Genomic DNA, 23,729 nt, shown 5'->3' with positions numbered 1-23,729 from the left:
CTCCCGTCGGCTGTTGCTGTGGGTCACCTGCAGGTGTTTTGGGGTCCGGGCTGTTCCGGGTGGGAAATAGAAAAAGGCCCCCTCACCACCCTGCGTTTCCTGTTGAGAAAAAGGGAGCGTTGAAGATGATGAGGGAGAGCCCAGAAGGTGGTGGCAGAATAAATACGAGCTCTCCCCCACCACCATTTTTCTGAAAATAAAATATTCTGAGCTCAACCTTTAGGAGGAAAGCCCAACTTTAAGAAAGAGAGTCTTGGTCTGATGGACTCTGGTTTGATTGTATAATAATGATGATATAATGCTAATGACGATGATGACACTGCCTTTTATTTTTACCCGCGTGCTGATAAAGCGTAGCTACAGCTGGGGATAAAGCCCTTGAAAATTTGGTGTCTGAGGAGGGAATACTGGTGCTTTAGGAGTTGTGTTTTCTTTTTCTTTTTGAAGGATATGCTTTTTAGAATTAAAATTTGACCAAAGGTTGATTTTTTTCCTTTTTTTTTTACTCATTTAAAGCCAATGCTCGTAAAATGGGGACTGGCTACTGCCATGACTGATGAAACGCTAAACACTTTTACCCACGTATAATTCCATGTGTTAAGTCACCCTTTCCTTTGAATTTCTCAACAGTTTTTAAAATGAAGAAGTTTAATTTCCGAAAAGTTTTGGATGGCTTAACTGCCTCTTCCCCTGGCAGTAGTAGCAGCAGTGGCAGTAACAGTGGTGGTGGGGCTGGAAGTGGTTCCATGCATCCAGGAGGGACTGCAGGGGTCCTCAGAGAGGAGATTCAGGAAACCTTGACTTCAGACTATTTCCAGATTTGTAAGGTAAGTTTTGAATTGGCTTAAAGCTTATTATTTCTTTATTTTACTGCTGTGAGGAAAGAATGAAAACACACACTCTAGGGACTGGAAATTGTTGAGATGCCAGTATCAGAGAGTCTGATGCAGAGAATTTTGTGGGTAGGTCAGTTTGAATTAAGATATTCCAGGCATCAACTTAAAAAGCAATGATAGTTTAAGAGGGAAATAAGCAAACATAAAAAGTAGACTATGCAAGATAATATTAAGGCCCATTAATGTACTACTTTTTTAATTTAATATTTATGTATAAATAGTTAATCCCATGCTGTTATTCAGAGAAACTAATTTTATTTCACTGTTCAGTATAAAATGATTAAAGCTATTAAGATGTTGCTAGAATTAAGTAGATAAGAGCTAGATGAATATGTCCATTTTAAAAGATCTAATGGCAGTGTTTAAAATTCTGAATAAAAACACACCCAGATTTTTAAATTCTTAATAAACAAACATACAAATGCTATGGGCTTAATACTTGTAAGAACTCAAAAATAGCCTGTGTTCTGGTTTAGTGAGGAAGCATTTTCGGTAATTATACTTTAATATTGAACTTCTAATAAATAAGCAAAAGAAAGAGTTTCTGATGGGGAGAGATGAGAATTTACAAAACAAGGATTGTTTTAATATATAGAGATAATTGTTTTATTTTCTGACATCAAGTGATTTATAATTTTTATTGTCCCTTTTTGGGGGGTAGCCTAAGAACGTGCTTTTGACCTGTCATGTGCAGCAAGAAAGTTACCAAGTCATTCATATGATGCAGATGAATATAGTTTTATAAATGTGTTTGAATACATGAGAAGAAATAGTAAATTTTTGAAATTAAGTATTAAATTTTTCAGTAATTCAACACAAATTTTTTTGAAATTATTAAAATTATTTTTGTGGTAAACATATTATGTGTAATGGGATAAGTTTCAATTATTTCCTTAATCTCTGACCCCAGTAGGGTCATTATAAAAACAAATCTATAATTATTAAAATATTATAAATTAGATTACATAAAAGCAAGTTTATTTAGAATTAGGTTAGATAAACAGATTTAATTCTAATCTACCCTGTGAAATTTGTATACAATACAATTTTGTATACAAAGTTGTATACAATTTTGTCCTCACTTTGAAATAATAGATATTTTGTCAGACTAGGGAGGAGCTTAATAGTGGTCATGAGGCAAATATGTGAAAGGGTCCTAAAGGCCAAATTTGAACTGCTAAGCAGGGGACTTAGGCCCTGATTCTCTAATCTTTGATGTATTACTATTACCATTCCAAGAATCTTAAAAAATTTCCAAAGTCTCTCAGTTCATTAATGTGATAGTAATGCAGGATAGTTTTAGTAGAGGTAAACTTGATATAGAAAAGTTAAATTTCTGAAACAGAATGGCATTGGACTGTTGATGGTATAAACTGGTAGAGAAGGTTTTAAGTAAAACATTTCAGGGGAAATGGGTGAATGCAAGAGAGGAAAATGGGATAGATAATCACCTTCCTATTTATTTAGGCAGGACAGTCATGCAAAGTGACAGAAGTTAAATATGTATTACTTCAGAAACATATGGGATGGTAGGAAGAGCACTGGCCTAGGAATCAGAAAATTTATATTTTATTTAAAGCTCTGCCACTTGTCAGCCACATATTCTTTGGAAAGCCATTTATCTGCCTTGTGACTTGATTTTCTCATCTGTAGTATGGTAATAAGTATTTCTGCTCTTCTTACCTAAGAGGGTAGTTGGGAAGATCAAACAAGACAATTAGGTGAAGGCAATGTATAAGTTGGAAAAGGCAATGAAACGCATATTTATATGATTGTTAAAGTTTTAAAATCACCTTGTTCTTGGTCAGTGGGTTATAAAATATTAGGTAACAATATTCAAAGAAATTATAAGGATAGAAAGCTATGTGAGCTGAACACTAATAGTATTGAAATCTCACTAAATGGCAAAAGTTCTGTGACATCTTTAGATAGGAATATAGTTAATTTTAAAAAGTGGTTATATGACTTTAGGTTACCTGGACTGTAATAAAATGTGTAAAGATGCATTAAGGAAACTCCAAAATTAAAACTGTTACTAAAATGGGGAATTAATTTGGACTCACTGATTAGATGTGCAAAGAACATTCTATTTTGAGTACTAAGCAGTTGGTACCTTCTGAGTACTTCTACCTTTTCAATATGGCCAAAATTAAAGTACAAATCAAGAATCTGCTCTTTTGAAAACCATTTTCCTCTCTATTATTTGATTGGTTGTCAAGTTCTATCCTATTTCCTTAGTATTTTTACAATTTATTCCCTTCTCACCATCTCCAGTACTTGTTCATTCCACCATATTTTCTTGCCTGGTCTCTTCCTTTTTTTGTGTGTGTCTGTAAAATTTATTTTGGATCTATAGCATGTTTACTGATTTGAATAAGGCTTATTTCATTAACATGTAATTTTCCCCCTGTAACTGTTACTAACAGTGCACTCTGTTGAATCTCTCTCTGGTATCAGGTTCTCTTTAACAATTCAGTCCAATTTCATAACCTTAAAAAACACCTTTATTGTGAAAAGGAGGGACAAAAAGTGTTTAAAAAGCTTCTCTGACTGCACCTTGTTTTATAGTTTTGATTTTGGAACCATGTGAACATTTCATATAATTAAAAAACTTGGATCAAAAAGGAAAAAACTCCTACAAATCTGAAACAAATGGATACAAATGAACCTAGGAGTATATAAAATTGATAGTATAAACCACACAGAAAAAAAAAATTATTTCAAATGACATTAAAACTCAAGCTTTTAATGGACCTCCATGGTGAGGTATATCCTAAAGAACAAAAAGAACCACAATGAAATATTCAGTTGCAATTCATAGTTCCTTTTTTTTTTTTGATCATACAGCTTGTGCAAGTGAAAGCACGCAAGTGAAAGCTTGGAGTCCTAACCACTGGACCACCAGGGAAGTCCCACAATTGATAGTTCTATTGTTAGTAGTAATACTAGTATTGTAGCTTTGAAACTATTTTACGCATAATATACATTATATATGTATATGTTATGTATATGCATAAGCAAATATGCAATCATGTTAATGTCATTAAAACCAAGATTTTCAGTGTGAAAGCAAAGGAATATAAATATAATAATTGATGATTTAATTTTTCACTTAAATTGGAAATATCCATATGAATGCATGATTTAGTTTTCTTTCTGAAATTCACATATTTCCTAGCTTTATTTACTGAGAGGGCATAGAAATAATGACAGTCTGGTAGAAGTGAGCATCCCCAGTGCTGATCATAGTCTCTGAAAGCCATATCCCAACAAAAGGAAGAAGGGCTCCTTGAAAAGAATGGCTGATTCTAGGTCTGGGGCAGGAAATGTACCAGATGAGCTTGATACCTCTTGCTATGCCAGAAAGCAGGAATGCTATCAATACCACTGGGATTGTGTGGATACAGGCGTCAACTTCAAGGAGTTCACATTGACCAAATTTGGGACAATTTGAGCCTTGAATACTGCAATGTATAAAGCATAACGTATACAGGCATAGCTCATTTTATTGTGCTTTGCTTAATTGCGCTTTGCAGATACTGTGCTTTTTACAAATTGAAGGTTTGTGGCAACCCTGCGTCAAGTAATTCTATTGGAACAATTTTTCCAACAACATTTGCTCATTCCATGTCTTTGTGTCACGTTTAGGTAATTCTCACAATAATTCAGACTTCTTCATTATTATTATATTTGTTGTGATCTGTGATTCGTGATCTTTGATGTTATTATTGTAATTGTTTTGGGGCACCACGAACCTGTGCCCATTTTTTTTTTTTTAACATCTTTATTGGAGTATAATTGCTTAATGGTGTGTTAGTTTCTGCTGTATAACAAAGTGAATCAGCTGTACATATACATATATCCCCATATCTCTTCCCTCTTGCGTCTCCCTCCCTCCCACCCTCCTTATCCCATCCCTCTAGGTGGTCACAAAGCACGGAGCTGATCTCCCTGAGCTATGCGGCTGCTTCCCACTAGCTATCAATTTTACATTTGGTAGTGTATATATGTCCATGCCACTCTCTCATTTTGTCCCAGCTTACCCTTGCCCCTCCCCGTGTCCTCAAGTCCATTCTCTAGTAGGTCTGCGTCTTTATTTTGTCCTGCATCTAGGTTCTTTATGACCATTTTTTTTTTTTTTTAGAGTCCATATATATGTGTTAGCATATGGTATTTGTTTTTCTCTTTCTGACTTACTTCACTCTGCATGACAGACTCTAGGTCCATCCACCTCACTACAAATAACTCAGTTTCATTTCTTTTTATGGCTGAGTAATATTCCATTGTATATATGTGCCACATCTTTTTTATCCATTCATCTGCCGATGGACACTTAGGTTGCTTCCATGTCCTGGCTATTGTAAATAGAGCTGCAATGAACATTGTGGTACATGACTCTTTTTGAATTATGGTTTTCTCAGGGTATATGCCCACTAGTGGGATTGCTGGGTCGTATGGTAGTTCTATTTGTAGTTTTTTAAGGAACCTCATACTGTTCTCTATAGTGGCTTTATCAATTTACATTCCCACCAACAGTGCAAGAGGGTTCCCTTTTCTCCACACTCTCTCCAGCATTTATTGTTTGTAGATTTTTTGATGATGTCCATTCTGACTGGTGTGAGGTGATACCTCATTGTAGTTTTTATTTGCATTTTTCTAATTAATGATGTTGAGTATTCTTTCATGTGTTTGTATTGCCTGGTCTCTTGAAATCACTTCCTAACTGATTTTCTCACCTCTTGTTTTACCCTATTCCAATTCATTTTGTTATAATAATGGTTATTTCTGAATTATAATGTTAATTATGTCATTTTTCCTGCTAAAAATTCTATGTTGGTTTCCCTAGAGCAGTGGTGATCTAGAAACAAAAGTCTTATGTAAAATCCCAGCAGAATAACACCTATTAAAACAAATAAATATGGTACTTTATTGGTGTACATTAAAAAAAATAAATTATAATAAATTATTCAGCCAATAAATAAAAAACTTTTTTTTATATTTGGTTTTGTTGTATGATATTATCCATAGACAGGTCATAGGACATTTGCTAACCTTAAAAAAGTAAAAGTACAACCTTTATAATCAGTGACATATCTATATGAAGTTCAAAAAGAGAAATGGTAGAAGCAATTTTTGTTCAAGGTCATCAAAAAACAGGTTAATGGCATCGGTTTACTGCAATCTGTTTTAAGTTCAGTATGTATGCATTTGAATGCCCATGTTGTTCAGATGTTTGTGCAATAATGAACTGCCTTTTCCAAACTTGAGTTCCGTGAACACAATTTGAAACCACTGCTCTATACACTAAACTTCAAACTGTTTAATTGATCTTTATATAGTTCCTTTCAGAAGGGGCTCACGTTTACCTTTCCATCCTCATTTCCTTGATACCCTAAATATATTGTATTCCCTGAAAGCACCATATTTTCTCATATCTCAATGCCTTTTCTTAGCTTATTGCTACAGATTAGAATATCTCTTCCAGCTTTAATATAATTAGAGAATTCCAGTTACTTTTCATTACTTTATAGTTGAAACACCATCTGTATGAAACCAGCTCTGACCACTGCCTTCCTCGTCTACCCACCCCAGGCAGAGTTAGGGTTTTTTCCCCCTCTTCTCTGTTTGCTTATAGCATCTGCTATAGTGTGAATTTAGCAACTTATTGTGGTTAAAAAAGATTTTTTTGTCACTACTATCATACTCTGAACTCTGGGAGACAATTATATTTTATTTTCTTATTATTGTTAGGGTGCTCACTACCTATTAGGCCACTGGTTCTTAACTCTGTCTAAAAGAAAGATTTCTAGCTCCACCCCAGTCTTAGAAAATTAGAGTTTCTAGGAATGGGGCCTAGGCACTTGCATTTTTAAAAAAGACCCCACAGGAGATTCTGATGCACAGTCAATATTGAGAACCAGTATAGCAGGCACTTGATATACTTTATGAATGAAGTAGCATATACATGGTTGGTTGATTAATTGAAAAGTGATTAAAGCATAAAGTCATTAATAATGATATATGTCTTAAACATTTTATTTTAAATGAAAACATTTAAATATGCATCAATTTACAAATCACTTGGTAAATGACCAAGATTTTTTTGTTGCACACTGGTTCTCTGATTAGAGTTCTGTGTGAACTTCTCATCCATAAACCATCCCAAATTCATTACGTGCAATTTTCAGTTTTTGTTTGTTTAAAGTAGAATAAGGAGGAAACTTCAGTGTCAGATGAGATATATATTTCAACAAGCAAATAAATTCTATATATATGTATACATACATATATATCAGCTGACAGTTTATACACATGGGTGTATAATCTAGATGAATATATATATATATACAGACCTATATACAGAGTGTAGATGAACATACATATGTGTGTGTGTGTGTATATGTATATATTTTTTTTCTGGATTTATTTTGCGTTCATCCCTATAGCTACCTGGCCCACACCTAGTTAGTCTGGGAGCAGGAGACTGTGAGTATTCTAGCTACAAGTTTACCAGTTTCAAGCATTTAATGAACCATTAGTATCAATCTGTGTTTTACAAAGAGAATGGAGAGTTTTTGTTAATCTAGTAATTTGCTTAAGTTAAAATTAGAAAGCTTCATCTGTAAAATATCCCATTTGACCTTCGTAACAGTCCTATAAAGAAGTCAAGGATAGTGTTAATATTTTCCTTTTACTGAGAAGATATCTGAGACCAGAGAATTTAAGTGGTATCCTTACATCTCCAAGTTGGTAAGAGACATAGATAAGTTTAATGCTCTGGTTTTTGATTCTCAAATCCAGTACTTTTTCTGCTTCATTTTTCTTATTAGAAAAGGCAACATGATTAATTCCTTAGGAAACATAGAGATTTTGAGAAGATAAAGACTATTCTCTTGCCTCTCCCTTTAAAATACATCTCAAATCTGACCATGTCTCTTCCACCACATGTCTTGTCTGGGCTACTATTTTATGGCCTTTTTGGGTTTCCCCTGCTTTCACTCAGTCCTCACCACAGTCTCATCTCATAATAGGTAGAAGAATCCTTTTAAAATTTAAATCATATCATGTCATTCCTGCTCAGAATTCTTCAATGGCTTTTCATTTCTCTTAAAAATAAAATCAAAAGTCCTGTTATGTCTTATAAAGCTCTAAATGATCCGGCCCCTGACAAGACATGATTTTCAACTGTTTTCTGTTACTTATCCTTCACCAGCTACACTTGCTTTCTTACTGTTTCTCAGACATGATTCCTGCCTCAGGGCTTTTTGCATTTGCTGTTTCCTTTACATGGAACATTTTCCCCCCAAATAACTATATTACTTGTTCCCTTTACATCATTCAGTTCTTAGTTCAACTGTCAACTTCTCCGAGAGATCTTCATTGACCACTGCTCATCCCCTTTACTCTCTACCCTTATCCTGATATTTTTTTCTTGATAACACTTATAACTACCTATTATTAAATTATATATTTATTTGCTTGGTTTTTTGCTTCTCCTATTATAATGTAACTCCATGAGGACAGGGCTTTATTTTGTTCACAACTATCTCTAATTCCTAGAGCAGAGCCTGCCACATAGAAGGCAGTCAAATATTTGCTGAATGAATAAATGAGAGCAAGGAATCTGATAGAGTGATGTATTAAGAGCAAACTAGATATATTTTGAACAACTTTTTGGAAAAGGCTTTTATTAAATACATTTTATATTACATAAACACAAGGAAACCATTGAGCAAAAGAGTGACACCACTTTAGGAACATGGTATATATTTTTTAGAAAGATATGGAAAAGAAGATTGTAGAAAGATTCAGTTAAATTTATTTCAGTTTTTATTTTTGTTTCCAAATGATCTTTTTAGGGGAACAATTCAGAAATATTAGACTGACAGTGACAAACACACAGGATGTTCTAGACCTAATTAACAAAATAGACAAAATAAATATATCACTAGAACCAGATGGCATAATACCTAAAGTTTGAATAAACTCTTAAATTAGCCAACTCACTATTCATCAACATTTATAAGTTGAATTTATAAATGGTCATGGTGTCAGAGACAACATGTAGATAACTAGTGTAACTTCTTACATGGAAATGGATTTGTAATCATGATATTCATACCAAACATAATATCAGATCTTCCCAGATAAACTGGTGTAAGCTCAGAAACATAGTCGTGGACTATGGAGAGTTGGGCTTTCCAGGACCCTGGAAAGCTGAAAGGAGATTAATTGCCTAGATATCCCTTCTTCAGGTTTTTCATTGTCCCATATTCTTCCAATTTCATATCATTTTACTTGGGAGATTCTGTACCTGAGATTGGCACAAGACCATGATCATAGTTCCACATTTCTGCAGTTTTCATTCATTAAAAGAACTATACAAGATTCCCTGAGATGTGTGGACTTGTCCCATTCTATACTTATAAATGGGTTGAATAAAACATAGTACAGTTGACACTGCAGGATAACTTATTATGGATAAAGCATCTGACAAAGACTTCATGCTCCCGTCACTAGAATGTACAGCAGCGAATAGACATCTTTAAGAATAGTAATGGAGGCAAACCAGAAGAATTAAGCTCTCTTGTTAGGATTGAGGTGTTAACAAATTTAAGAACCAAAAAGAATTAAAATAAAAATTTTTTAAGAGCTAGAAAAACCAAAGCCAAGTTATTCAGTACTCTAGGCTCTCTACTTTGCCTATCCTGAGAGCATAAGGGTGCACGGGCAGGCTTGAGTAAGGGATTATAGATTTGTGGGAAGTATGATTACAAATTTTTTAGGTTACCATAGAGAACAATTACGTTTTCTCACAAAAGGTCCTTTGGTGCTAGTATATTGTCAGCAAATTGGGCTGTTGGTCTCATTTAGTATGGCAGTTCTTAATGTTCTTAAAAACAAACGGTGTCATGCTTTGTGTTTGTCTCAATATAGAACTAATTTAAAATCTTACGTGATTTCTGACTTTGGTTATCTGTAGGATTATCAGTAATGTTAGAGTAGATTCCTATCTCTTGAAGTTTAGTGCATTTCTGTAGACCCCTTCCGACTTTACTTGAAGATGTGCCTGTGAAAAATCATAGTTAAGTTTCATAGTTTACTTGTAATGATAGAATGATTATATTGATTTCCTACATTATGGTTCCATGAACCATTTACATATTAGTTTAATAGCAATAACTTTGACTGTATCCATTAAAGGTTTCAAGTACAATAGAAGTCCTGTTTTAAGCTTTTAAATTGAGTTTTTCATCAGAGAAAATTGAGTTTTTGTTCCTACTTAATTGTCAAAATAATAATCTTTATAAAAGATCTTAGTTATAGCAAGAATTCTTTTCTTTTTTAATTTAAAAAAGAAGATAACTTTTCTTACTTCTTTTTAACATTTGAAGGCTAATCTTTTGATGTGTGTTAAACACAAGTGTTTTTATTTAAAAAAATATATTAAGCATACTGGGGAATCATTTCTACTTATCTAAGTAAAGCTAAAAGTTATTTATAAGGACTGGTAGAAAATCAGTGATTAAGTTTTAGAAAGAAAAAAATAGAAATTGTATTTAAAAGATTTATAGAAGGTAGTTGTAAACAATAGAATGTAAGACTTCAAAAAAGTGCATAATAGGCCTACTGTGATACATGTAGAGAGGCTTGGTTAAATGGAGCATTCATAGTCACTGAAGGAATACAAGAAGAAGATATTTTGACAAGTTTACTATTCAAAAAATATTTATTATACAGAGTTAAAAATGATTAGGACATAAACCATTCTCAGCCAACTGACTCTAATGAGTGAAATAATGTGTTTTGGTTGATTTATCAGAGAAATCACTTATGGTACTTTCTGGACTTATGTAAGATACTAGAAAGAAGAGTATGATTTTAGTTCTATTGGAGGCCCCAAATTGCCAATTGTTGTTGATGGTGTAGAGAATGACTTTGAATATATTATGTAATGATGATACATAATCAATATAATGAATTTTAATTAAAATATATAATATTTAGTGTATTAATTTTAGTTGTGTCTTATAATTGGATTATATATATATACAGTAAGTATCTCTTGAATTGAAAATAGCATAAAAGCAACAAATAATGGTGGTTTTAGATGTAGGTTTAATACCTGGATTTAAAAGGTAGGGTAGCTAGAGAAAACTGTTATGTTTCTTCAGTTTTTCTCCTCTGTTAATCACCTATAGATTTCAGTCACATTAGAAATCTAGTACTTTACCTAAATGAACACAGTAAAGTTAGACTGTCATGAAAATTTATTGGATGGCTTAATGTTCAGTCTAATTTGTTCATTATAAATTGACTAAAAACCTGTCTATAAGTCTGCAAACCAAAAAAGTTTGAAAATAAGTAGTACAGTAAATTGAGCAGTTAGGTTGAGTCTGGGGGAAATGCTTAGTTTGTCAACATTTAAGTAGATGGAAAATGTAAAGCTAGCAAAGGAGACATAGGAGAACTGAGCAGAATGATATGAGGAAAACTCAAAAGTAGAAGCAGATAATCTGAAGCTTTCTTAAGAAAGATTATTAAGAGACAAATTCAAGAGTATCTCGGCATTGTAAAGAGATCAAGGATGGTGAAAACAAAACAAATGAAAAACAAGCAAACAAACCAGAACTACCAAGAGACAGCTGAATTAGACCAAGAGGAAGTTGATTAGGGTAAAAATATTTATGGTAAAATGATGGACAGAATTAAGGTCACACTATAATAGAGAGTAGAATTGATAGGATTAGTACTTTTAAGAGTAAGTGTGTAAGTTGATTTTAAATAAGAGAAAAGTGTTGGGAAAGTAGCAGAGATGGTAGATTCTGATAGCATTTTGGTATATTGTAGGGGAGTAATGCAGTCTATCCACAGAAGAGAAATTGAGGCTACCAGAAAAGGAAGAGTAGGGTGGGAAATAGAGGTATGATTTGCCCTTTAAAATAGTAAGGGTATCTTCCTAACAGAGTTTACTGTTGTTTAGAAATTTGCAAGGGCTTCTTTTCCACAAATGCCACCAGCAGATTATACTTTTGTCAACAATGCTCTGTTTTCTCCTTTTAGTACCACCAGACTTAGACCTGCATCATTCATGGTATAAATTTTACTCTTGCAAGATAATTCCCATCTCTCTCTTAAGACAAGACCAGGTTAGCATGATATAAAAGCTTTGTTATTTTGTTTTTCAAGACAAAGGCAAGCTTCCCTAATTGAATTTATAGTTATTAAAAAAGAAAACAAAAACAAACAAAATAAGACACAAGAAGAAGAAATATCCTGAGCAGTAAAAGATTATTTTAAATGAAAAAAAAAAAAAAGTAAGGGTATCTGATTTGGAAATTTTTCTTTACTTGAGGAGAATACATATTTCATTTGAATTCTCAGTAAACTCTGCTTTTTCTCCTCCATATAAAAATACGTGGTTCTACTAGAAGATTGTATTAGTTTCTATTTCTGCTGCAACAAATTACCAAAAACTTAGTGGCTTAAAACAATACAAATTTATTATCTAATAGTTCAGGAGGTAAGAAGTTTGAAATGGGCATCACTGGGCTAAAATCCAGGCATTGGTAGGACTGCATTCCTTTCCGGAGGGTCTAGGAGAGGGTGTTTTCTTTCCTTTTCCAGCTTTTTTTTTTTTTTTTTTTTAGGGTAGGGGTTAGTGTTAGGGTACACATTAGGGTTAGGGTATTTATTAAACCTATCCCACTCTCTAGATACCACTTAGTACTTAAAGGAATATTATTTGGGGTCCAGCGATGGAGAAGAGTTTAGACACTAGGATAAGACAAGGAACACACCCATTAGAAAGAAATCACATTAGGATTCTCTTTTTAACCTATTCCTTAAAACAGTAGTGCTTAGGAAATCTATTGGAGGCAGAAGCATTCAAGGGTAGCTTAGGGTTAGTGTTAGGGTTAGGGTTAGGGTTAGGGTACGGCTTAGCGTACGGGTTCGGGTAAGGGTTCGGGTACGGCGTAGGGTATGGGTTAGGGTTAGGGTTAGTTTTAGGCTTAGGGCTCGGTTTAGGGTACGGGTTAGCATTAGGGTACGTGTTAGGGTTAGGGTAGGGGTTAGTGTTAGGGTACGTGTTAGGGTTAGGGTATTTATTAAACGTATCCCACTCTCTAGAAACCACTTAGCACGTAAAGGAATATTATTTGGGGTCCAGCCATGGAGAAGAGTTTAGACACTAGGATAAGATAAGGAACACACCCATTATAAAGAAATCACATTAAGAGTCTCTTTTTAACCTGTTCCTTAAAACACTAGTGCTTAGGAAATCTATTGGAGGCAGAAGCATTCAGGGTAGTTTAGGGTTAGTGTTAGGGTTAGGGTTAGGGTACGGCTTAGGGTACGGGTTCGGGTAAGGGTTCGGGTACGGCGTAGGGTATGCGTTAGGGTTAGGGTAACGGTTAGTTTTAGGGTTAGGGCTCGGTTTAGTGTACGGGTTAGGATTAGGGAACGTGTTAGGGTTAGGGGAGGTGTTAGGGTTAGGGTACGCATTAGGGTTAGGGTATTTATTAAACCTATCCCACTCTCTAGATACCACTTAGCACGTAAAGGAATATTCTTTGGGGTCCACTCCCCTTTTCCAGCTTTTATAGGCTGCTCACAATTCCTTGACTGGTGGCCCCCTTCTATCGTCAAAGCCAACAGTGGCCAGTTGAATCTTTCTCACTTTGCATCACTTTAACTCTCCTGCTTTCCTCTTCCTCATTTAAAGACACTCGTGATTACATTGGGCCCACCAGGATAATCCAGATTAATTTCCCCATCTCAAGGTCCATTGATTAGCAGTCTTCATTCCATCTGCAACCCTTAACTCCCCTTTGCCATATAACCTAACATATTCACAGGTTCTTTGGGGAGCCATTATTCTGCCTTTCACAAAGATGCTCATTACTTTCACCTGTCTTTTGTTTTTCAGTTACTTTATGGAAAACAAAATAATAACAGAGACAATAGTATAATAAACTCTCAGCTTCAACGATTATCAACTTTGTAAATCTTCATCTCCCATTTCATTATTTTAATGCAAACCCCAGACATTATACCATTTTATCTGTAAAAACTTCAGAGATCAGATAAGGACTCCCTCTCTCTTTTAAAAGCTATGAACCCCAAACCATTGTCACATCTAAAAACATTAACAAAATTTCTTTATATAATCTAATATGCAGTTAATGTTTAAATTTCCTAAATTGTTCCATAGTATCATTTTATAATTGAATTGTTTGGATTGGGATCCAAACAAGGTCCACATTTCATTTTCATCTGACTTGAACTTATCTTTAGTTCAATTTGTGTGCTGTTACAGAGTCTGTTGGTTTGTTTTGAGATCAGCTATCCTGTGCTTTTGTGTGTGTTGTTGAGAGCAAAGCTCTCTGATTCATTTCTGAACTGGATGACTGTATGTGAGGAAGTGGGTGGGCTGTGTAGTGTACCACAAGATGAAAAGTAGACTTAAAAGTTATTTTCTAGAGATGGTCACATCTTTTAAGGAATTGGAAAATAATATTTTAAGTCAGCCTGAGCTATTCCTACTTTTTGTTGCTACTGTGGGGTATATTTCCCTGAGAATATTAGAAAAGAGGAAAATATAAAAGACATAGGATATATCAAAGTGAATAAGAGTGGAGTAGATTTTTTAGGTTGCACTCAACAGTATTAATTTTTATCTATGAAATAACTTACTGGAGGGATAGGATGGGATCCCGTTGCATGTCTCTTTTTTTAAGTGAATATTTAAAAGACAGGTGAAAAAAGAAAACATTTGCAAGGACTCACGCTACTTAGAATTATATAGCAAGAAGCTGAAAGTGGATTGGTCAAGTCTATTAACATAGATTTCTTCTACATTATAGGATATCAGATTAATAGACTAAATATACTTGAAGAACTGAATTAGAGTGCATTAAGAGGAGGAGCAGAATACTGATAAGGAACGTACTTTGATTTATTGAGAAATCCGTTTATAAATAATTTGTACACTATTGTTAATTGGTTACTTATATAATTCAAAAGCCTCCTGGTAGTTTATTATTGGGTCTTTCTTTGCTTTTTCCAGTTCTATCTTAACCAAAATTCCATTGCTATTTGCGGTAATATTCAATACTCTTTTTTTTAAAATTCTGGTTTTAATGAGATATAATTGACATACAGCACTGTATAAGTTTAAAGTGTACAACATAATGATGCAATTTACATCTATCATTGATTAGCACAATAAGTTTAGTGAATATCCATCGTCTCATATAGGTTCAAAATTAAAGAAATAAAAAATTTTTTCTTGTGATGACAACTTTTAGGATTTACTCTTAACAAATTTCACATATAATTAGCAGTGTTAATTATATTTATCACTTTGTACATTACATCACTGGTACTTATTTATTTTATAACCAGAAGTTTGTACCTTTTGACTGCCTTCATCCAACGTCCACCCCCTACCCCACCTCTGGTAACCACAAATCTGATCTCTTTTTCTATGAGTTTGTTTGTTGGTTTGTTTGTTTTTGAAGTATAACTGACCTACAACACTATGTTAGTTCCTGTTACACAACATAGTGATTCAATATTTCTCTACATTTCAAACTGATCAATATTCAGTACTCTTTTGTTCTGACACAGGTATTAGTATTAGCCTAGGCATTAGGTGAATCATTTACTTATTATGTATATTACTTATTATGTACTTGTTTATTAAAGACCTATATTATGTATAACTCTATATTAGGCACTTTTTAACTAGGCCATCATTTTTTTTTTTTTTTAGATTGATTGATTGCTATGTTGGGTCTTCGTTTCTGTGCTAGGGCTTTCTCTAGTTGTGGCAAGCGGGGGCCACTCTTCATCGCGGTGCGCGGGCCTCTCACTATCGTGGCCTCTCTTGTCGCGGAGCACAGGCTCTAGACATGCAGGCTCAGTTGTGGCTCATGGGCCTAGTTGCTCTGCAGCATGTGGGATCTTCCCAGACTAGGGCGCGAACCCATGTCCCCTGCATTAGCAGGCAGATTCTCAACCACCGCACCACCAGGGAAGCCCTAGGCCATCATTTTTTTGGAATGAGTTTGCAAGGCCAGCACACACTATATGAACCATTTATATTTTTATGGGATTAATGATTTGCATCATGTGTACCTCATTTTTTTGGCAACTTTTATGAAACTTCCTCTTTTATTTTTTTTAATGAAATTTTTTTAAAATGGCTTAAATTCTTTGCTTCTTCCCTCCTCTTTATTTGTACTTCTGCTATTTTTGCATCATTTTTAACGTATTTATTGTCTTTCTCTTTCTATTTCTATTCTCTTGGCTAAAAGCTCTTTTATTCTAAACTGAAAGAACCTGGAAAATGTTTAAAACATATTTCTTTTGCCAGAATTTTTATTCTCCTAACAAGTCTAATAGTTTTATTGGGACTATTAATATACCAAAATAGCTGTTTAAGTCACAGATTCTCTTTTATTTATCAGTATTCTCTTTAAAGGATTGAAAGGTGTTTAAACTTGGTATGCTCAGTGTAATCCTCAAAGAATTATCTTCAAATCATGCTATGTGATAACTAACCTAATTTCTGTCTTCATACAAAGCAAGATTATACATTTATGATAAAAAATTTTATTTAATTTAAACATTTTTCACATGCCCGTGTATTTTATTCCGAGGAGAGCTATAGGTTTAAGAAGCTTGGAGTAAAAGATAAATATCGAGAGGATTGGATACTAGGAGCAGAACACTAGAGAGCTGACAGCTGAAAGCAACATAGGAAAGAGCAGGGAAGGAATAATTTGAGGTGTAATTTACACATTATAAAATTAACAGATTTTAAGTGCTCAATTCAATGAGTTTTCAGGTATAAACACTATGTAACCATCAGTCAAAATATGATATAGCATATCTTAAATTTTTTAAAAGTTTCTTCCTGCCCCTTTCCAGTCAGTTTCCACTTCCACCACTTTCCAGAGGCAATGAATTCTTAACTTTTATCACCATAGCTTAGTTTTGCCTGTTTTTGGACTTCATATAAATAGAATCACACAGTATGTATTGTGTGTATGTGTCTATGTGTGTGTGTATATCTTCTTTCATGCAACATATTGTTTTTGATATATGTCTGTGTTGTTGAATCTATCAGCAATTTGTCTCTTTTTTATTGCTGAGTAATAGTCCATCAGATATTTTTATTGAAAAATTACATTTCTATTACAAATATAAACATGCTCATAACAGAAAATACAACAGGTAGAGAGAAAAACACTCCTAAATTATTCAAATTTGTACTTTGAATACTCAGATACAGATAATGATTAGTGATTTTTTTGAGGTACATTTTATATCAGAATTTTTTGTTTAGTTTTTGTTATGTGGAAATAAATGACCACCCAAATGAGAACAGATGCTGTTTTTTCAAAGCTTGCTATAGCAAGGGAGTCAGTGACCATTACTTGCTTTTGGCAAAGACTCAAAGACCAACAAGGGAGTGGGGAAAACTTTATAGTGAAAAAAAGGGTAGGCTTCAGGTATGCTCTTTTTTTTTTTTTAAATTGAAGTACAGTTGATTTACCACATTGTGTTAGTTTCAGGTATACAACAAAGTGATTCAGTTATATATATATATATATATATGTATATATATGTTCTTTTTTCAGATTCTTTTCCATTATAGGTTATTACAAGATACTGAGTATAGTTCCCTATGCTATACTTGTTTATTTTATACATAGTAGTATGTATCTGTTGATCCCAAACTCCTAATTTATCCCTCCCCCCCTTCCCATTTGGTAAGCATAAGTTTGCTTTCTACGTCTGTGAGTCTATTTCTGATTTGTAAATATGTTCATTTGAATCATTTTTTTAGATTCCACATATAAGTGATATCATATGATATTTGTCTTTCTCTGTTTGAGCTACTTCACTTAGTATGATAATCTCTAGGTCCATCCGTGTTGCTGCAAATGGCATTATTTCACTCTTTTTTATGGCTGAGTAAGGTCTACTCTTATTGGAGGTTGTTGGTATGAGAAGCTGGAGGCAGACTAACTATAAGTAGGGCATCCTATATGATTGGTTTGGGAATCATATTTGGCTTTCTTATTAGTACTGAGTTTGAAGTGTTGTGGAGGAGGGGTCTGCAAAAATTAGGGAGCCCAGCATCATTGACCAAATCTTAATGTTCTGGGCTGATAGCTGCAGAGGTTGTGGTTTGGCTTCCTGGAATGATTGCTGCAGGGATTGTGGTTTGGTTTTCTGAGCTTACTTGCTGCTGCAGAGTTTGTGGGCCAGAGTTCTGTTGTCATACCTGGTCCAGCATTATATATTGTATTGTATGTTCAGTCTCTCAGTTGTATTTTGGTTTGTGTTGTGGATCCTATATAGAATTCTACATTCTAGGACTTTTTTGCTTATTATTAAACATTAATGTTTTTTTCATGTTGTTAAGATTTTTTTTCTTCACATAAGTTTAATGGCTTTATAACAGTCCATCTAGTGGATGCACTCTTCCTTTATTATTGGAAATTCAGGTTGTTTCAGTTTTCCATTCTTTTAATAATGCTGTTATGAATATCTGTGAGCATTAAACCTTCAGCATATTTATTATTATTTCCTCAGACTAGATTCCTAGAGGTAAAATAGTTGGGTTATATAGACATATATATATATATATATGAGTTGGGTTATATATCTTGCTGAATTACTTTCCAAAAGGATTCACCAATTTAAGCTCACTTTAGTAATATATTAACTGCCAGTTAAATAATAGTCACCAGCTTTAGATATTTAAAAATATTTTTTCTAATTCAGTAGATGAAAAATAGAATTTATTTTAATTTGTATTTTTTGATTATTAGTGACCTTGATTATTTTTCCATATATTTATTAACCAGTTGAGTTTCTTCAACTGGTTGAAGAAATGAATTATTTTTTCATATCCTTTACCCTCTTATCTATTTGTTCTTAGTAATTTTCTATTAGTTTGTATAACATTTTTATATATTAAACATATTAATCCGTTGTCTATTATATTTTTGTGAAAATATTCCCTAGTTCATGATTTTCATTTATATATATACATATATATATATTTACATTTATTTATTGATTTTTTTTTTGTATGGTTAAATCTATTGGTCCCTTTTTTTTTTAATCTCCTAAGCAAGGAAGTGCCTCTGAAATTCAGAGTTTTGGTTAAATACCTATTTCTATTTTTTTCTGGTGCTTTGATATTCTGTATTTTAACGTTTTTATCCAAACAGAATTTGGTTGCATAGTGTGACTCTAAAATGATTTTTCCTCCAAATAGACAATCAGTTTTAACATACCATTTATTAACTGATTCTTTTTCTACTGTTTGTGATACTCCTTTGTCATATGTTAACATTTTTTTAAAAATTTATTAATTAATTAACTTATTTTTGGCTGTGTTGGGTCTTCGTTTCTGTGTGAGGGCTTTCTCTAGTTGTGGCAAGTGGGGGCCATTCTTCATCGCGGTGCGCAGGCCTCTCACTATTGTGGCCTCTCTTGTTGCGGAGCACAGGCTCCAGACGCGCAGGCTCAGTAGTTGTGGCTCACGGGCCTAGTTGCTCCGCGGCATGTGGGATCTTCCCAAACCAGGGCTCGAACCCGTGTCCCCTGCATTGGCAGGCAGATTCTCAACCACTGCGCCACCAGGGAAGCCCATATATTAACATTTGATATGTATTAGGATTTGTATCTGGGATTACAATGTTTTTACATCTTTCTGCCTGTTCTTATACCAATACCATACTGACAATTTTCAGGCTAAAGACTGGTCAAAATAATGTGTAGCCTGGGTTTTGGAATATTTGAAAGGAAATGCAGCGTCTGTGCCCATCAACCAAAGACTGTATAAATATGGTCAGACAAATCTGGGTTTATTACAACAAAGGAGACTGCATACCATAGGGAACCATGAGACATCCCAGTAAGAGGGTGTTAGGAAGGGCTTGTTATAGGATATGGGCTTGGGTTAGGTGATTTTAGCAAAGTTCAAAGAAGCATGAATTCAGTGTTGTTAGAAAGTTGGGGACATTTCTGTCATTTGGTATCCTAAGAATTTTTATCCAGGAAGCAAGAGGAATGGCATAAAACTATAATTGCTAAAGAGCAGCAGTTGCTTATGTTAGCTAGATGAGGGGAACGTTTAATCATTAGTGTGGTTTGCGCAATGTTCTTATATTTATCTGACCTAGACATGGTTCTGCAGTGGTTTTGTTTTTATCTTGCTTCATAGAGTGGCCTTGTTTGATATCTGTGTTCTGTGAAATTGTTCGTGTTCAACAGAAGAACACCATGGCCTGCCTAGCTGTTAGTGCCAGGCAAGCTCCAGCTGACAGCTGTTAGAGGCTGCTTTTTTTCTCTTTTAGCAATTTATTACTTCTAAAGTAGCTTTTGTCGCTAAAGTTCCTACAATATGTTGCTAAGCAGGCCTGGTTCAATACTTAGACAAGAGAAATTTTTCTTATTGACAACCAATAATCCATGTTGGTTGATTTGAATTTGTTATATAATTGTTGGACAACAGCTATTGTTTAGTATAATTATATAGTTGAAATAGTGTACTTGAAAACAACTATCCTAAATAAGTATAATTTCTTGTTTTCATTTGCACTATTTCTCCATTTATTCACATTTTCTTTTCCTCTCCATTTTGAGAACATAATGCAGATTTTATTTCCTCTGTAAAATACTCCCTGGCAGGCAGCCAGGTAACTCTCTTTTTAGGTTTTTTTAAAAAATTAATTAATTAATTAATTTTTGGCTGCGTTGGGTCTTCGTTGCTGTGCATGGGCTTTCTCTAGTTGTGGTGAGTGGGGGCTACTCTTCATTGAGGTAGCTTCTCTAGTTGCAGAGCGTGGACTCTAGGCATGCGGGCTCCAGTAGTTGTGGCTTGCAGGCTCTAGAGCACAGGCTCAGTAGTTGTGGCGCATGGGCTTAGTTGATCTGTGGCATTTGGAATCTTCCCGGACCAGGGATTGAACCCGTGTCCCCTGCATTGGCAGGTGATTCTTAACCACTGCGCCACCAGGGAAGTCCTCTTTTTAGTTTTTTAAGGAACTTCTATACTGTTCTCCATGGTGGCTGTACCAATTTACATTCCCACCAACAGTGTAGGAGGGTTCCTTTATTTCCACACCCTCTTCGGCATTTATTATTTGTAGACTCTTTGATGATGGCCGTTCTGACCAGAGTGAGGTGGTACCACATTGTAGTTTTGATTTGCATTTCTCTAATAATTAGCGATGTTGAGCATTTTTTCATGTGCCTTTTGACCGTCTGTATGTCTTCCTTGGAGAAATGTCTATGTAGGTCTTCTGCCCATTTTTTGATTCGATTGTTTGTTTTTTTGTTATTGAGTTGTATGGGCTGTTTGTATATTTTGGAGATTAAACCTCATTTGCAAATATTTTCTCCCATTTTAAGGGTTGTCTTTTCGTCTTGTTTATGGTTTCCTTTGCTGTGCAAAGCTTTTGAGTTTAATTAGGTCCCATTTGTTTATTTTTGTTTTTATTTTCATTACTCTAGGAGACGGATCCAAAAAGATATTCCTGTGATTTATATAAAAGAGTGTTCTGCCTTTGTTTTCTTTTAGGACTTTTATAGTATCTGGTCTTACATTTAGGTCTTTAATCCATTTTGAGTTTATTTTGGTGTATGGTGTTGGAGAATGTTCTAATTTCATTCTTTTACATGTAGCTGTTCAGTTTTCCCAGCACCACTTATTGAAGAGACTGTCTTTTCTCCATTGTATATTCTTGCCTCCTTTGTCACAGATTAACTGACCATAGGTGTATGGGTTTATTTCTGGGCTTTCTATCCTGTTCCATTGATCTCTAATTCTGTTTTTGTGCCAGTACCATAGTGTTTTGATGACTGTAGCTTTGTAGTGTAGTCTGAAGCTAGGGAGCCTGATTCCTCCAGCTCCATTTTTCTTTCTCAAGATTGCTTTGGCTATTCGGGGTCTTTGTGTTTCCATACGAATTAAATTTTTTTTGTTCTAGTTTTGTGAAAAATGCCATTGATAATTTGATAGGGATTGCATTGAATCTGTAGATTGCCTTGGCTAGTATAGTCACTTTAACAATATTGATTCTTCCAATCCGAGAACAAAGTATTTCTTTCCATCTGTTTGTGTCATTTTCAGTTTCTTTCATCAGTGTCTTATAGTTTTCTGAGTACAGGTCTTTTGCCTCCTTAGGTAGATTTATTCCTAGGTATTTTATTCTTTTTGATGTGATGGTTACTAGGATTATTTCCTTAATTTCTCTTTCTGATTTTTCATTGTTAGTGTATATAAATGCAACACATTTCTGTGTATTAATTTTATATCTTGCAACTTTACCAGATTCACTGATGAGCTCTAGTAGTTTTCTGGTAGCATCTTTAGGATTTTCTATATGGAGTATCATGTCATCTGCAGACAGTGGCAGTTTTACTTCTTTTCCAACTTGGGTTCCTTTTATTTCTTTTTCTTCTTACATTGCTGTGGCTAGCACTTCCAAAACTATGTTGAATAAAAACGGTAAGAATGGGCATCCTTGTCTTAGTTCTGATCTTAGAGGAAATGCTTTCAGCTTTCACCGTTGAATATGATATTAGCTGTATGTTTGTCATATATGGCTTTTATTATGTTGAGGTATGTTCCCTCTATGCCCAATTTCTGGAGAGTTTTTATCATAAATGGATGTTGAATTTTATCAAAAGCTTTTTCTGCATCTATTGAGATGCAGCCATTTTAAAATTCCAGCAGGTAAAAAGAAGATTTGAAGTTAACTCTTGCTTTTCTGAGAGTTCAACCCAGCAAATTAATTTAGTATTTTTGTATAGCTGGGTGGATATACAAAATTCCATTTACTGTGGAAATAAAACTGATTTTCAAAAATAAACTATTTATAGAAATAAAACTAATTTTTGAAAATCCTTTGGGAAGCTCTGTTGTGTATGAGTGAAGTAAGCTGTCTGTAATACTCTGATTTTTCTTCTGAACTCTGTGACATCAGCTAAACCAGTTATTTTAACTAAGTTCCAGAGAGAAATTATTATCTGTCCTACATCACTGCAAACATTTTACAATGCTGAAACAGTCTCTCTTCTATTTTTCAAACCCTTTCTTTTTAGTCACTCCTATATTGGCAAACATAGATTATTTGATAAAAGAAAATTATGTGAGGTAAAATAATATCCTTAGCAATTATGTATTTTGAGGATAGAATTGTATTTGGGAACAGGATGGCCAGGCTGTTGAATGAATCACTCAAAAACTTAACTTACTGAGTCTGGTGGAGATGCAGGCAAAGAAGTGCATAGGGCATAGTCACAGAAAGCAATTAATTTGTCTAAAGATTGTATTTGCTTGCTTTAGTCTGATCATATATAGTGAGAGATTAAGATTCAAGATGAAGGCTTGGAGGGAAGAGTGATGCAGGAGAACTGTGATATCACTTGGTACCTTTCTCCATTCATTTATTTTTAATTGATCTGTGTGTTTACAAATAAAGTAGGTTTCTTGTGGAAAAAGTATAGTTGAGGTCTTATTTTTTTTTATCCACTTTGACAGTCTCTGTCTTTTAATTGGTGTATTTAGTCTATTGATATTTAAAATCGTTATTAATGTAGTTGGATTAACATATATTGTACTTGTTACCATTTTCTATTTGTTGCTCTTGTTCTTTGGTCATTTTTTTTTTTTTTGTCTTAGACTTTTTTCTTACCTTTCCTGGTTTTAACTGAGCATTTTATATGATTCAATTTTCTCTCCTTAACTTATCAATTATACTTCTTTTTATGCTTCTGTAGTGATTGTCCTTGAGT

At 34.1% G+C, this 23,729-nt stretch overlaps 1 protein-coding gene across 3 annotated transcripts in view; it reads left to right on the top strand.

Moving 5' to 3' along the window:
* The first annotated feature begins 638 nt into the window (after positions 1–638).
* Positions 639–23,729, top strand: part of STXBP5L (syntaxin binding protein 5L) — a 359,862-nt gene continuing 336,771 nt past the window's right edge. For all 3 annotated transcript variants that reach the window (XM_068546656.1, XM_068546655.1, XM_068546657.1), the window contains exon 1: positions 639–827. In XM_068546656.1, coding sequence (XP_068402757.1) covers positions 639–827 — 189 coding nt within the window. The remainder of the gene's footprint in view (positions 828–23,729) is intronic.

The sequence above is a fragment of the Eschrichtius robustus genome, chromosome 6, assembly GCF_028021215.1.
Source record: "Eschrichtius robustus isolate mEscRob2 chromosome 6, mEscRob2.pri, whole genome shotgun sequence".
NCBI lineage: Eukaryota > Metazoa > Chordata > Mammalia > Artiodactyla > Eschrichtiidae > Eschrichtius > Eschrichtius robustus.
Note: the sequence above shows the minus strand (reverse complement) of the source record. Positions and strands in the feature narration are given on the sequence as shown.